Source organism: Suillus clintonianus (genome assembly GCF_016758775.1).
Source record: "Suillus clintonianus strain FC179 chromosome Unknown DEU56scaffold_101, whole genome shotgun sequence".
Lineage (NCBI taxonomy): Eukaryota > Fungi > Basidiomycota > Agaricomycetes > Boletales > Suillaceae > Suillus > Suillus clintonianus.
Window position 1 is genome coordinate 1 of NW_024539325.1, and position 14,670 is coordinate 14,670.

At 49.3% G+C, this 14,670-nt stretch overlaps 3 protein-coding genes across 3 annotated transcripts; 1 reads left to right on the top strand and 2 right to left on the bottom strand.

Annotated features, from left to right (window-relative positions):
* Positions 1-683: 683 nt before the first annotated feature.
* On the bottom strand, positions 684-4,059 carry DEU56DRAFT_759808 (uncharacterized protein; the record flags this gene model as incomplete). The annotated part of the gene is made up of 12 exons (XM_041350353.1): positions 684-705; positions 757-1,688; positions 1,744-1,823; positions 1,933-2,136; positions 2,193-2,299; positions 2,349-2,477; positions 2,533-2,903; positions 2,959-3,195; positions 3,236-3,297; positions 3,405-3,500; positions 3,578-3,662; positions 3,826-4,059. 12 exons carry the CDS (start codon positions 4,057-4,059, stop codon positions 684-686), a joined length of 2,559 nt encoding a protein of 852 aa, XP_041203876.1.
* Positions 4,060-5,912: 1,853 nt separating this feature from the next.
* DEU56DRAFT_759809 (uncharacterized protein) lies at positions 5,913-6,717 on the bottom strand (the record flags this gene model as incomplete). The annotated part of the gene is made up of 3 exons (XM_041350354.1): positions 5,913-6,039; positions 6,087-6,609; positions 6,666-6,717. The coding sequence occupies 3 exons, from the start codon at positions 6,715-6,717 to the stop codon at positions 5,913-5,915; spliced, it is 702 nt and encodes a 233-aa protein (XP_041203877.1).
* Positions 6,718-7,394: 677 nt separating this feature from the next.
* On the top strand, positions 7,395-10,555 carry DEU56DRAFT_744876 (uncharacterized protein; the record flags this gene model as incomplete). Its single annotated transcript, XM_041349108.1, has 9 exons — positions 7,395-7,592; positions 7,648-8,019; positions 8,076-8,435; positions 8,487-8,635; positions 8,686-9,080; positions 9,140-9,325; positions 9,374-9,512; positions 9,566-10,212; positions 10,272-10,555. The coding sequence occupies 9 exons, from the start codon at positions 7,395-7,397 to the stop codon at positions 10,553-10,555; spliced, it is 2,730 nt and encodes a 909-aa protein (XP_041203878.1).
* Between the last annotated feature and the right edge of the window lie 4,115 nt (positions 10,556-14,670).

The following is a 14,670-nucleotide window of genomic DNA, read 5'->3' on the forward strand; positions in this document are numbered from 1 at the left end:
AGACTTGTAGCATGCTTGCGATATTGTATCCCTTGATGTCATTTTGCTGGTGTGTGTATAATATATTATCATACGGTATATTATCATAAAATGCCATAAAATTTTGGTCCGACTTTGCAAAGTTCATCTATAAAAAGCACCTCCTCCCCGATTTCGTGATGCGCATACTGATACCTAAATGCGCATTCCTCCTGATATGCACGGTGTGTTTCTGTGACCCTCTTGACGCCAGTGACATAGTATAGAGGTACCTGTTCTGCCCGCTTGTATTTGTCGTCAAACTTCTTTATACTGTAGTCTAGCACTAGTAATATAATGCTATATACCCGTATCTATTGTTGAAGTCCTACGTGTACAAGGAACACCCACTAAGTATGTAGCATCACACACGGGACGAGCATGAAGCTTGAAGTTCCAATGATGCATCACACATCTGACCGTACTTCTTAATTTTACGAAGTCCGTAGCGCCCATTCAGTGATGCATCATGTACTACCTCGAACTATCATGATACAAAAGACAAGTTATTTATTCAAGGTCACAGAGCACGGCGGTACAAGATATTATCAAGATATTAAGGACAACTATCAAGAAACTAAGAACACTACAGCAGTAACATTATGTGAGCTACAGTGCAAGAAGATACATGTATAGAGGGATGCAGTGATCTGGTCGCACGAGGACTAGGCCTTTGCCCGCTTTTTCCTGCAGTGCCGTCAGTATATGCAGAAACCAGAGATGAGTTGGGTGACATACTTGGAAGCGCCCGCACTAGCAGGTTTGTTCTGTGCAGGTCGTTTCAACGAAGGCTGCGCCCCTGCAGACAAGCCAACATCAGTTCCAATTGCGTCCGCCAGCTCATTGCGCCGGGACTTGATTGGGACGCGCTTGGATGTACGTCCCCCAGTGTTCGCGGAGTCACTCGTCAAGTTGGCACTGCCTGGAGCCGTGTTACTTGATGGACTCAACTTAGCTGATGTGGGTTCGCCAGATGGCTGGGAGGCAGTACATTTGCCAGCGCGGGCTTTGGCCTTTGGGGCAGCCTTGGGCTTTGGGGCAGCCTTGGGCTTCTTGGACTTGGGGGCAATTGACTCTGCGGTGACAGCTTCCACACCGGGCTCGGTGGAGGGGTCGATAGATTTATCGGATGTACCCTCAGTAGTAGGATAAGGCAGTATTGGGAGTGGCTGAGTGGGATGGGGCAGTACTGGGAGCGAGTCGATACTAGTTCCAGGCAGTACTGGGAGCGAGCCCATACTAGTTCCAGGCAAGACACTGGTACGTTGTGCTCGTAGCCACTCGGCGGTGTTCGGGGATGCGTGGTACATCGGATCGTTCCAATTCATATTGTGCAATGCCTCAGTGAATGAGAAGTTGGAGGTTGACATTGAGGGTGAATAGACTGGCGTGAACGCATCGGCAGCCACGTGAGGCGCATAGCCAGACATGAAAGACTGGGGAACTGAATTGCTGGGGATGTTGGGGGCGTAGACTGGCATGAAAGAATTGGGAGCCACATTGCTGGACACAGAGGGTGCGTAGACTGGTGGTGAATTGGCAGTTGGGACGAGGAAGCCATTATAGTTAGCCATGTGCGACGGCAAAGGATATGCTGATGACTGGAACGATCCATCAGACACTGGCGCGGTACCAACCCCGGCTGACAATGTGTGAGCACTAGTATTAGACTACGACGTATAGCATTAATAGAGAATAATTGCGCGATAAAGTTAAGGCACTTACCGACAGGTTGGTTGCATCCATCATTCCCGCGCCTGATGCATCCATCATTCCCACGCCTGATGCATCCATCATTCCCGCGCCTGATGCATAACTCAACGATGCATCATCATCAGGCGATGTCAGCGAGGAGCCTTCTGATTCATCTCATGCATCAGCTACTGAACCACATATAAAGGCTGATCTACTCACCATTATCCATCATCCCAGCACTCCCATCTTCAGAGCCAACTTCCTGCTCTACCGCTTTGGTCTCATCATGCCCTTTGGGCTCCTCCTCATCAACCATCTCGAATGCCTCATCGCACTCTCCGTGCTCCCCATCATCAGGGTCTGTTTGTGACACCCCCCCATCGTCGTCCCCTACAGTGAACACGGGCTTCCGCTTATCGGAGGCTGGAACGATACAAAGAAAGTGAGTCGACTAGCCACTGGTTGAGAAAAAAACTCACGGAATATCAACTCTGCATAATGTTGAAAAGCCTGCAGGAACTCCCTATCCGCCGTCTGGTATAACTGTGCAAAGTTCTTCCCTTGTGGGGTTTCAGAAGGATGACACCTTTAATACGTGAGTCAGTGTGAATCTCGAAATAGTATCTGTGACTCACGATAGCGATGTCATATCCCAGTCACTTCTCGGGTCTGGGCCGGCGAACATGCAGGACATAATGAAACCCGTCTTCTTCTTGACGAGGTGCGCAAATCGCCGGCATATAATCGGTAAGTCATCTATACCCCTACATGTTGTACATTAGCTGTTGAATCTGTGATAGAATCAATCCGAACATGTACCGTATGATTCCCTCTGCATCAAGCATGCAGTCATCCTCGTCGTCGTCCAACTTATCGTGAGTTTTCCGCTGCTGCTGTTTGTACATTTCGTGGATCTGAGCTTTGACGTCCTCCTCTTCATCATCCAGCAACTCTTTGGAGAATTTACGACTCAGTGCGATGCGTCCACCTGAAGTTACGTGCCCGGCCTCTTCCTCGGCCTTCACTAATGGCTTGATGCGCTCGTCATAATAGATATCGGAGTATATCTCGGCCTCGGACTTGGCACGTCTTTTTGGCTGTAATGCATCATCGAAGACCGTTGATTGCTTTTTCAGGCTGCGATTTTTCTTGGAAGCGTTCGCACGCCAGCGAAACCAAGTCCGCAGTTGCTAGAATTTATGGTACGTCAGGATATGGTGTTGCACCCATTATAGACAAGCTTACTGATTTCCGCTTGGCTTTAGCTGTGTCCAGTGCTGCCTTTTGCTCTGCCGAAAGAGTATCAGCGGGAATGTCGGGAAAGGTGACCGCTTCTTCAGGGAACTGCTTAAACCATTCTACGTGCAAAACAGGCCAGAAGTGAGAGTAGTCCTTGTCTTTCAGGTGCTCGGTCATATATTGTGGCAGGCGTTCTTGAAGCCATTCTGCCTGTTCCGTTGTGGTCCATCGTGACGCAGGCATCTAGTCGGTGTGTTAGTCCTTGTAAGTTTAATAAAATAACGAAATGGTCATACGCTGTCGTACGTCTAATGGTCGTACGCTGTCGTACGTCTAATGAGGTCACTGCAAATTAAAAGGTGCACACTATGGCCGCAGAATGAATGACCCCTCATAGCGGCCATGTATAAACTATATGTAGGTGAGATTGTCACATTCGCTATCTCACGCACAGGCCAAACGTTTGGTGATTCGCCATCTCGAACAGTACAGCGAGTAACTTGAAGGGGCGGGCACTTCGTCAATAGCTAAGATTGAAGCTCGAAGTACTACCCCGAGGCAAGTGACAATTTTAAGTAATTGATCGTAAGTAATTGATCGATCGATCGTGTCTAAATTTATCCACTCCCCCCTGCCTCAACATTACTCCCCACACCCTCGACATCGAGCTCATCGGCTGCAATGTCCAAATTTACAAAGGCCTCTTCGACCTGCAAGACCATTGTGTGATCGTGCACGGACACTATAGTGAATGGGACATATCCTGCTAGGGCATCAGTATGCAGGGTTCTTTGGTTACGGAACCAATTCTGAAGGCGCTATGATGATTGAGTGGTCAGCTTGTTGCAATGCGAACGTTAGTGAGGTACTCACACGTTTCCTCGTCGCTACAGCCTTGACCACCGCTTGCCTCTGCTCTTCAGTGAAATCCTGGGGTGCGGACCCATCAGGGAATAAGACCTCATGCTCTGGCCAACAAGTGAAGAAGATCTCAAATAAGGAGGTCCAGAAATTGACAAGATCATTGTGCTCGTCGCAGTACCTGTACATGTCTATCTGGTTATCCAACCAGTAGCGTTGTTCGGCTGAGAAATATTGTACCGGCATGCTAACGTTGAATGAACGTTGGGTGAGTTGAAGGGGGTGAGTTGAAGGAGATGAACTTGAACTTTGTAGTACTATTTTTGTACTCCGCCATTGCGGACTCCATGATTGTCGCCAGAACGTATGGTTTAGTTCTGCGAAACATGTGAGAATCTGAAATACATACCTCAATACTTACTAGCTAGTAAGAATGAACGACTCGTAATTGCAAGCCTGAAGGCTTTTGAACCGAGAGATCGTGGCAACGGATTGCACTTGATGCCATGTCTAAGATACAGCTACTACTAAGTGCTCAGCTCAGGTAACAAGACCCGGCTGGTTTGAAAATTGTCGATGTCAGTGCCCAAGGGTTGATACTGACCAGTAACAGCCTGCCAATGCCTAAGTTAGTACTGTTCGTTCAATCGAAGTGGTCGTAGCAACATGATGGTGGGGGCGCTCGATTTATATGAGGACCACCCATTTGCTGCGATGCGAGGGCGGCTTTCATTATTTGAAACCTTTGTTCGAATGCCTCGTTAGCCTTTTGTACTTGGTTATACATGCTCTTTAGAGTATGAAGACCGATTATGACTTGTGGTGACCCCATTGGAAAACGAGCCCTCTGATGTGCCACCGTTAACACCTGCTCAGGTGCCATGTTGAAGATACGGCTACTACTGATAAGTACTCAGCTTCATATGAGACCCGACTGGTCCGAAAATGCAAAGTTGTTAATATCAGTGCCCGAGGGTCGATGCTGACCAGTAAGGGACACCCACCGATCAATACTAAGTGAGCGTTAGTATGCTTGTTCGATGAATAAAGGTGCAGTCCTGCTCTGCCAGTCCACGATGAGTTGAAGTCGGGTACACCTCCAGTTATTTTCTTACTATGTCTGTACTCCCTTGAAGTTTCCATTTGCAAGCAACAATGTGAGTTTCTATTGCACTCTTTATGCTTAAGGAAACACTTGTTCGTGCTCTGCAGCAGTGCAGTATGTTGTTAGATGTAGTAAAACTCCTATAAAACTCCCAACAACAAAGCGTTCAACTCTTTGGATTCAACTAATATACATTATCTTCTAGCTCGACAACTCTACGTGACTATGTGAGACTATGCGAAACTGGTCATACTAAGTAATGACCTTTACTACGTGAGTATGTCGACGATTCAGCGCCGCATGCAAGACCTTACCAGCACAACCAGTTCCTGTCCCAAAGTCCTTCAAGCTATGTTGCACAATTGCTAGGTATGTTACAGTATGCAATATACGCAATGACTATCATGGTATCAATGTTTCCCGACACTGCGCCACCACAGTCATTCAACACTTACACCAAATCATTATCAAACTTGAACATAGCCTGACATTCATGCCCTCAAGACCCTCTTGTATTGTACAGAACTCGTCTCCCCTATGTGTCGTCTTCAGATCCATCTAACCGGTGTTAGTACTCTGGCCTGGGTCTATAATCCAGTCCCTGATTCACAGGTACGACATCTCTTCTGGAACTGCTTGATTAATTAGCGGATCACTTCCAGCAGTCGACGGCGACTTCAACCAATGAGTATAGCGTGCTGCGCTTCCTCCGTGCTCATCGCTGGTTGAGTTTCTGAGTTCGCCGTGGACATATTTGATTCTCAGCAAGATTTTCATTGGTGGAACAGCAGTTGACGGCGACTTCAACCAATGAGTATAGCGTGCTGTGCTTCCTCCGTGCTCATCGCTGGTTGAATTTCTGAGTTTGCCCGTGGACATATTTGATTCTCAGCAAGATTTTCATTGGTGGAACCAGCGGTACATGGTACATAGAGTAGGTACAAGCAAAAAAACGTCAAAAATGTGTCAAGTTTGAGAGTCGCACATTGTCCACTTAAGGAAGCCACTGTGCTTCTCCGAGATCTATCGCATCAAGCATGCGAATCAGACCATCATACAGTGACTTGCAGCGGCTGAAAGAGGAGCAGCTAACGCCAAGCACATATGGGGATGTGCGTTGCCTGAAAGAGAATCAGAGCAGGAACATGGAACCAATGAAAATACGCACCATGTCTCGAAGACACCTACCCGGGAACCACGGGTGATGAGGTAGAATGGACCAAGGGCCGCAGCACGCGGGACATCAAATGCGAATCCACGATAATGCTGCTGTCCCCTTGTCTCACCATTGACGACGACCTCAGTCAGCGGGAGATGCGGAAAACCATAGAAGCCGGAGCGTGCTGTTGGGGTAGGATGGTTCACCACAGCAGGAAGTGCAGCAGCCTGGACGATGACAGCGGGAGGTTCCACGGCGGGAGCTGGCTGCACAGCAGGACATGTAGCAGCCTGGACAATGACAGTGGGAGGTGCCATGACTGGGACAACGGCAGCGGGAGCTGGCTGCACGGCAGGAAGTGTAGCGGCCTGGACAGTGGGAGTGGGAGGTGCCACGACTGGGACAACGACAGTGGGAGCTGGCTGCACGGCAGGAAGTGCAGCAGCCTGTATCTGGTCAGTGATTACATCAATAATTGATTGTGCGTCATCATGCGACAATGTCAACGATGACAACAGTTGCAATACAACATCTGAAAAATATATGGATTACTGAAGTATTTTGAGTAAGCGACAGGCAAAAACGCACCTAGGCTGCTTTGAGTGTCGTCATTGGATGGGTTGGTGGTGGTGGTGGCCATTGTTGGGAAGTCAAATGAGTGAGATACGGCTATACAGTACAGAAGATAAATACTCACCCACTGGAACTTCGACCAAGGATGATGACCACGATATCGATGGAGAATCACCTGCATGATGCCAACTTACGTTTGAACTTTGAAGGTCGTTTAGTTGTTTGAGGTTGTTTATTTGAAATGTTGTCCAGAATGTGGTACGGAACTGGCCGGTACAGTATTTCGAAATTTTGATCGATCGATCGCTTCATCATGGACTCCTCGACTTCATCGCACATCATATGCACACCAGAGTTGCGTCGAGAATTGTTACCAATTGTTGCGAGGGCTAAGAAGCGGCAGAAAAGGCCGACCCTCAATTCTTACTCACGTCCCAAGCCTTCAGGCCTCAAGCAGCGACAACACATGGAGTATCAAGTTCACGGAGATGGCTCTATAAGCTATACACGAAAATATGTTCAACCTCCAACAAACGCTCAGCCACCCCCGCGACCTGATCCGCCTGCGCACATTCAACAAAATGACTCTGCCATGCTATTCAGTGAAGATTCGCACGATCTATCATGGGACGCCGATGATGGTGCTCAACGTCTGGGGAGACAGCGTAGGATAGGAGTAAGTCGATAAACTGACAGAATCACACTGTTGTTGCCACTGACATCATTCAGGATCATCCGTTGCTAATGTGGCTCAAGCATCGTACCCTGTTCCTTCAGGAGATGTTACGACTCGAAGGACGAGGTGACCTTAGTGCAGAGCCCTGTTCCGGTTGTGGTAATCCACATCCAGAATATCGATGTGAAGATTGTTTCGGGACTGAACTCCGTTGTTCCTCTTGCACGGTGATGGTGCACAAGGATCACCCATTACACCGGTTGCAGGTAGGTGCCAATTACTCAATAATTTAGGGTACGAACTAACTAGAACATACTACAGAAATGGAACGGTGAATATTTCGAATTTGCAAGCCTGAAGAGCCTTGGTCTCCGGATTCAGCTCGGTCACGCACTAGGCCATACCTGTCCCAAACCGCGTCGCGCGTTCGATGATGACTTCGTCATTATAGATTCTCATGGCGTGCACGAAGTATTGTTAGATTTTTGTGACTGCGCTCTGGCAACAACCCACGTACAACAACTGCTGCGCATGTCACTGTTCCCTGCAACTACTGCAGACCCCAAAACGGCTGCTACGTTTCGTCTGTTAGAAGAATTTCACCTCTTGTCTTTGGAATCAAAAGTGTCGGGCTATGAGTTTTATTACGCCCTAATGCGGAGGTCTGATAACACAGGGATCAATCCTATTAAAGTGGGTCCTATTCCTATCCTAACGCTTTGTAGGGACATTGGCTTATTTCCCTTTAGGATCGATATGACTCATTCTTGAGAATGGTACGCGAATGGCGTCACCTCAAAATGCTCAAGCGATCTGGGAGAGCGCACGATCCCAACGGCATTAATGCGACGGCGGAGGGTGCATGCGCTGTTATATGTCCAGCCTGCCCACATCCTGAGAAGAACCTACCGTCCAACTGGAGAGAGGCCCCTCCTGACAAAAGCTGGTTGTATGGCCTATTTGTGGCCATCGACGCGAACTTCCGGCTGAAACGGAGAGTCGTGTCGAAAGATAGCGTGGACCCTAGCCTTAGTAATGGCTGGGGGTACTTTGTCGAGGAAAGTGCGTACAAGGCCTTCCTGAACGATAAATCCGATGTTAGCCAAGAGGTGAGTTTTTTTTGTAGTCGTTATTTTCTATAGTGATACCCTATTAAACAGAAGTCCACCTGCTCGAGCCATAACGCTGTAAATATGGCGGATACTAAATCAAATCGTGGCCTGGCAGCTACAGGGCTCGGAACCATTGATTGCGCCCGCCACAACATGAAGTTACCGACGGCAGTTGGGGACCTCCAAAAAGGAGAAAAGTAAGTTTGTTACGCTTCAGACTCAGACGCATCGAATTAACTACATCTAGGTACATAAATATGGATTATTTGTTTTTCTCGGCCCTTCGCCATACAACTGTCGATATTCTCAACATCTCGTACGACATTGCTTGCCAGTGGAATAAGAATCTATGGCACCGCATGACGTCGTTTCCCCCTTCCATGCAGCTGAACCACAACAACAAGAAAATCACATTCTTTGTCCCCAAATTCCATCTGCCGGCTCATATTCAACAGTGTCAAACGACGTTTTCATTCAATTTTACGCCCGGTGTTGGACGGACGGACGGAGAAGCCCCTGAGCGGGGGTGGGCTAATATCAACCCCGTAGCGTCGAGCACCAAAGAGATGGGCCCAGGCGCGAGACGGGACACGCTGGATGATTTCTTTGGGGATTGGAATTGGAGGAAGATTACTAATCTACGTAAGTTATTTTTACAGCGAGAGGCGCTGCATAATGATGCATCACTAATGCACGAATAGGTCACACGATGTTGCGCAAGATGAAAGATGCCTTGCCCGAATTATCGGAACATGAAGCGGCTCTGGACGACCTCGAAGAAGGGCTGAAAGAAGAATACTCGGAAGCGTTGAGCAGGTGGAAAGAGGAGATCGAGGCATGGGAGCAGGATCCCTCCCAGCCGAACCCATACGAACGAAGCGTGGAACGTGAGTACCGTGTTATTCGTGCGTAGTATCTAATGTCACATCACACAGGTATCACCCTTGCCTCCGTGCGTCTCGAACTCGCAAAAGAGGAGGCATCGGAAATAGAAACTGATGGCTCCCGTGCGCTGCATGAAGATTGCTCACCTAGTACGCTGATTAGCAGTGGACTCGAACTCGAAGAACAACAGTAAGTGATATCGATATTCGGCTGAATGAATATTTACTAACTAAATGCTTCAGACGGCGTCTTGCTGCTGACAAGGCAGGTCTGGGCATTCATGCCACAGATACCCAAGTAGGAAGGCTTCTTCAACGCAGCAACAGTCTTCAGCGCCGGATCGAGTCTTGGGTCAAAGTTCAAGAATTGTACATCCCAATGGTCGCCGCCCTACGACGAGACAAGTCCAACGATGTCATCACACCCGAATCTTTCCAGCTTTTGCTTCCTTCTCATGTCGGCGGAACCGCCACTTATGACCTCAAATTCCAGACCATTGAGTGGAAACTTCGATATGGAGAAGCCCACGATACCCTCCGCTCCCTACGCTCTAATCTCCGTGCGCAAACTGCTGTCCTAAAGTACAAGGACCGGAACCTCCGTGGTCAAGGTGCTAACACCAGAGCACGTAACACACTCAAAGGGATCGATGGAAGGATCGAGGCAGCATCAAGCCGATATCAGGATGCACGCAAGGCGCTGGTAGTTCTCGCTCCCCTCGTCAAGGAGACAGGCTGGCAGTCCTCTCTGCGCCCGCTCAATCGTGAAGATATCCGGGGAATGTCAGATCTTCTGTGGGGCCAGACTGAGGGAAGGCGTAAGTTGTCTTGGATTTGGAATATGCGGGGCGCACATGGAGATGAGTTGGGCAACGACGGATCTATGGAAGGTATGTGCACTTACGGTCTCATTACTCCACCCCATCTCACTTCAGCGCACATCTTCCAGACATGAAAATCGAGTGGTGCAAAGCCAGGGCGCGTGCAATGCGGTGGAAGGAGGAGGTTGAGTTGTTACGGGAGGAGATGCGGAGGATCTTACAATTCTTCGACTGGCAAGCCACGTCTTGGGACGAGCGCGCGAATCAGAGCTGGTCCGAGGGTCCTGCAGAAAGAGAAGGCAAGATCGCATATGCTCAGCGCCAAGCAGCTTTGCGTCGTGCACTATCAGTCGCATGTCGTTCCAGTTGGGAAGACACATGCGCATTCATAGACCACTCCACGCTGATCTGAATTCTCTCAGTCTGGGACATCCTTAACGAGTTTATATCCATTTGGCATGTGTAATGTACAGTATCGTAGCTACGCAATTGAATATACAATGTATCCGTTGAAGGGGAGGGAGGATACAAAGAGTGGGAGGGATGCATCAACGATGGGCGGGAGGGATGCATCAACGAAGAGCGGGAGGGATGCATCAACGAAGAGCGGGAGGGATGCATTAACGACGGGCGGGAGGATGCATCAACGAAGAGCGGGAGGGATGCATCAACGAAGAGCGGGAGGGATGCACGCATGGATGCATCAATGCAGGGCGGGAGGGACATGCATGGATGCATCAATGCAGGGCGGGAGGGATGCATCAATGTAGGGTGGGAGGGATGCATCAACGAGAGGTGGGAGATGCATCATTAAGCAGCAGGGGGATGCATTAATTGAAGGGAGGGGATGCATTAATTAGTAGCAGGGGGATGCATTAATTGAAGGGAGGGATGCATTACATTACTGGGGGGGGCACGCATCACACATGTGTTAGGACTGTAGCGTTGTTGCATCAAAGTAGCGTTACAGTTGTAAGGATTCATGCATAAGTTTGACAGGAACCTGTGATCAGGAGATGCCGAATCGATAATGGACAAAGATAAAGTAGCCCCAGTTCACGGTGGGACGCGTGGTGTCTTCCTTCTTCCAGTAAATGTTCATTAGTACTCAACCCAACTTCCCTCAGTGGCTCCAAGTCGTGGGGACAGTGGAATCGGGAAGGGACCTTCGAGACTGTATTGCGTGCGTGAAGCTATTAATGGAGCGCAGCCCAAGATTAGCTCACAACACCTATCAACGGCCTTACAGTTGGAGCAATTCAGTCCCTTCTCCCCACATACACGTCCACTAGTGCAGTTCCAACTCTTCCGCCTCCCACCTTCTCTCCCGAGTCCTTCTCCATCGGTCAACGCCGGGAACGGCTGGTTCGATTCGAAAGATACGGGTTTGGCGCCAACGCAAGTACAAGGTTGCACCTCCTCCTGTCTGTTATGTTGACTTGCCTGTCTGAAGTCGTGTTTCCTGGCCTTCAATAGTGAAGTTGGCATCTGTATGTTATGTTCTGGCGTCGTACAAATCCTAAGTTATTGATTTCTGTGATTCGCAATTTAAGCATTTAGTATGTTCACCATCGCCTCGGTCTGTGGCCTGAGACTTGCCCAAGGACTGTCGACTTTTGGTGGCCTGTGTACGGCCGGGGTGGGCGTTAGCTAGGAAATGACCCGAGTAGTTGTCACCGCACCCTTTGCGCGTCGAGAAGAAAAGAAATTAGACTCACGTGGTCGGGATAGTCATCAAGGGAAAAGCGTATTTGTCCAATATCCCCCAGCACATCATCACCATCCTGCTCGCGGTTCCCCTGCTGCACTGAAATCTCCTCTGAAGACAAAACCGTGTTATAACATCCAGGGCGAGCTCGAGAGAAGAGGATCTATGTGGGTGCGCAGAGACTGGGACAATACGAGGCGGCCTCATGTGACGAGGAGCCAAGATGTCCTTACACGACGACTCACAGTGGTATACACTCAGCTTTCCGCCCTTTGCACGCCTCCTTGTCTACACCGTGCGAGAATACTTGCAATCACGTCGGATATGTGAAGTTACAGGTCAATGTACGTGACTGTTAATGCTGAATTAGATATCGATGCAGACATCACCCGCGGTGCGGGCTGGTAGGGAGTACGGGATGATAGTCTCCATGCACATTTGCAATGGTGCGTGCGTGGGTCTGTGAACGAGGACAGTATGAGATTAATTGCATGCTACACATGTAACGTTTTGGCTATCTATATCATGATAATGCATATGACACCATTTAAAGGACTGGCTGGTGGGAAATAGAAATTGACGCTCTAACACAGGAACATCGGCAATGGCTATGAGGCTGTGAGTGAAAAACAAGGAGAAGCAAAAGATGTGCACTGCCATGCAAAAGCGCGTTAGGATATAAGCAAGGAGGACTGCTGTGCTCACCTTCGAGATTTCCTCGCTCTTTCTCTTTACTAGCCTCTTTAACTGACCATCGGCTTCAGCAGGGTAAGTGCTGTCATCATCAAAATCCCTATCAGCCATCAGGCTCACAGCGCATGAGGACAGCTCACCGCAGTTCCTTCGAACACACGCATCCTAAGATTACTTTACTGCAATTTCGCTTGTGGAGACACAACCATGGCTTCCACATCGACGAAGCCGTTCGGTTTAGACGTCAATAGGATCCTGGAACCGGTGATGACGTCGGAAGATGACATGGGTGCTACATCCATAGCCTACTTTCCTGACGGGCAGCGAATGATGAGCGGATCTTGGGATAAAACCACTCGGCAATGGGACTTGCAGTCGGGCAAGGAGATTGAGAAAGCGCGGGGTGTTTGCGAGGAGGGAATACGGGCAGTTGCGGTATCAAGAGATGGTCGATGGGTTGTTACTGGTGGTGGAGATTACGAAATCGGGGAGCTGCAGGCCTGTGAGGTTGAGACGGGGATCGTGAAGACATTCAAAGGCCACTCAGAGAGGATCAGCTGCATCGATATATCCGCGGACAGCAAGTTGCTGGCGAGTGGGTCAGTTGATGAAACAGCGCGGATATGGAACTTGGAGACGGGCGAACTCGTGGCCGGTCCATTCGAGAGCGTTGATTGGGTGGGCGCAGTTCGATTCTCGACGGATTCGAAGAAGCTCGCGATCAACTCTGTTGTGGGGATGTGCCTTGAAGTCTGGGATATCCAAAATCAGAAATTGGATGTGAGGAAAGGGGAAGACGGTGGAGAAGATCTAGAAATCACATACTCGCCAATTTTCTGGACAAACAAAAACGAAACCATCTTGGCCACATTCAGCTTCACGGATGACGATGCCAAGACGATCTGCGAGTTCGACGCATCGACGCTGGAGACGGTCGGAACTCCCTTCGAAGGGCACACCGAGCTTGTCACCAGCCTAGCACTTTTATTTGACGGCGCCCTCCTCGCCAGTGCTTCTGATGACAACACCATCAAGCTTTGGGCCTTTGAGTCCCGCCAACTCCTTGCCTCCTTCGATGTTGACAATGTCCACATCCTCATGCCCTCACCAGACTCACTTCGACTAGCTTTCACGATCTGGAATGATCCCAATATATACATTTGCAACACTACGTCCTCTCTGCTCTCTATACCGGAAATACAGTCTATTCTCCCCAAAGTACGCACTTACCAGCGCCATGAACCTATCTTCTGTGGGCTAACCTTCCCTCAAAGACTGATACCACTCTCCGACATTTACTTGAGGTATGTACCCCACTGTTCATTCTCACCATGGTACCCAATCAGATGGATGATTACAGTCTAACGCAACCCGTCGTCCCGCTGTCGTGCGTAGTACCCCAGCGAGATCACCTGCTATATCACTCCCTCCAAGGCATCAAAGGCCTTCGCATACATTAGACAATCAGCAACCCACATTCCTTCGCCGTGTTCACAAACTCTTTCATTTCGCTTCTCGTACAAACGCAATACGGCATGGCCAGCCTCGCGATCCATGGGATGTTCGTCGCTTTATCTCATTTCTTTCATAGTTGACTCACGCATTTCTTACAGCTCCCTGCTACGTCGCCCCTGCCTCCCACCCACTCGACTTCAGCGCAGGCCCCAACTCAGTTCGATCATGTTTGTCTTCATTTTGAATCAACTCACAATGCATCACTAAGTCCTATCCAGTTTGAAATAAGTTCTCCGCCCCCCCGTTCGAACAGAGTCACACAATTCCTGCGACAGGGCCTTTCCTTCCATAGGTCCGGATCCCACCCTGAACCACAAGTTGTTGAAGTCGCAGCCGGGCGGAAAGTCACTGTAACCCAGTCTTCTTCATTCTTGTCGCTTTTTTGCTGATGTGTGGCCTACAGCGACTTATGGCAGCCAAACTACCAGAATATAGGAAAGTCAACGATACCCGACATCCTTCTAGCCAACAGCCTGTGCTTCAGGAAATCGAATCGTCTGACAATGATTCGCTCCCAGACGTGCATTGGTGCAAGGCATTCCTCTGCTATTACTCGTGCTGGTCTCATGGGAGACTGAGGATGCCTCCTCGATGGCGCTTGCAGCCCGTTG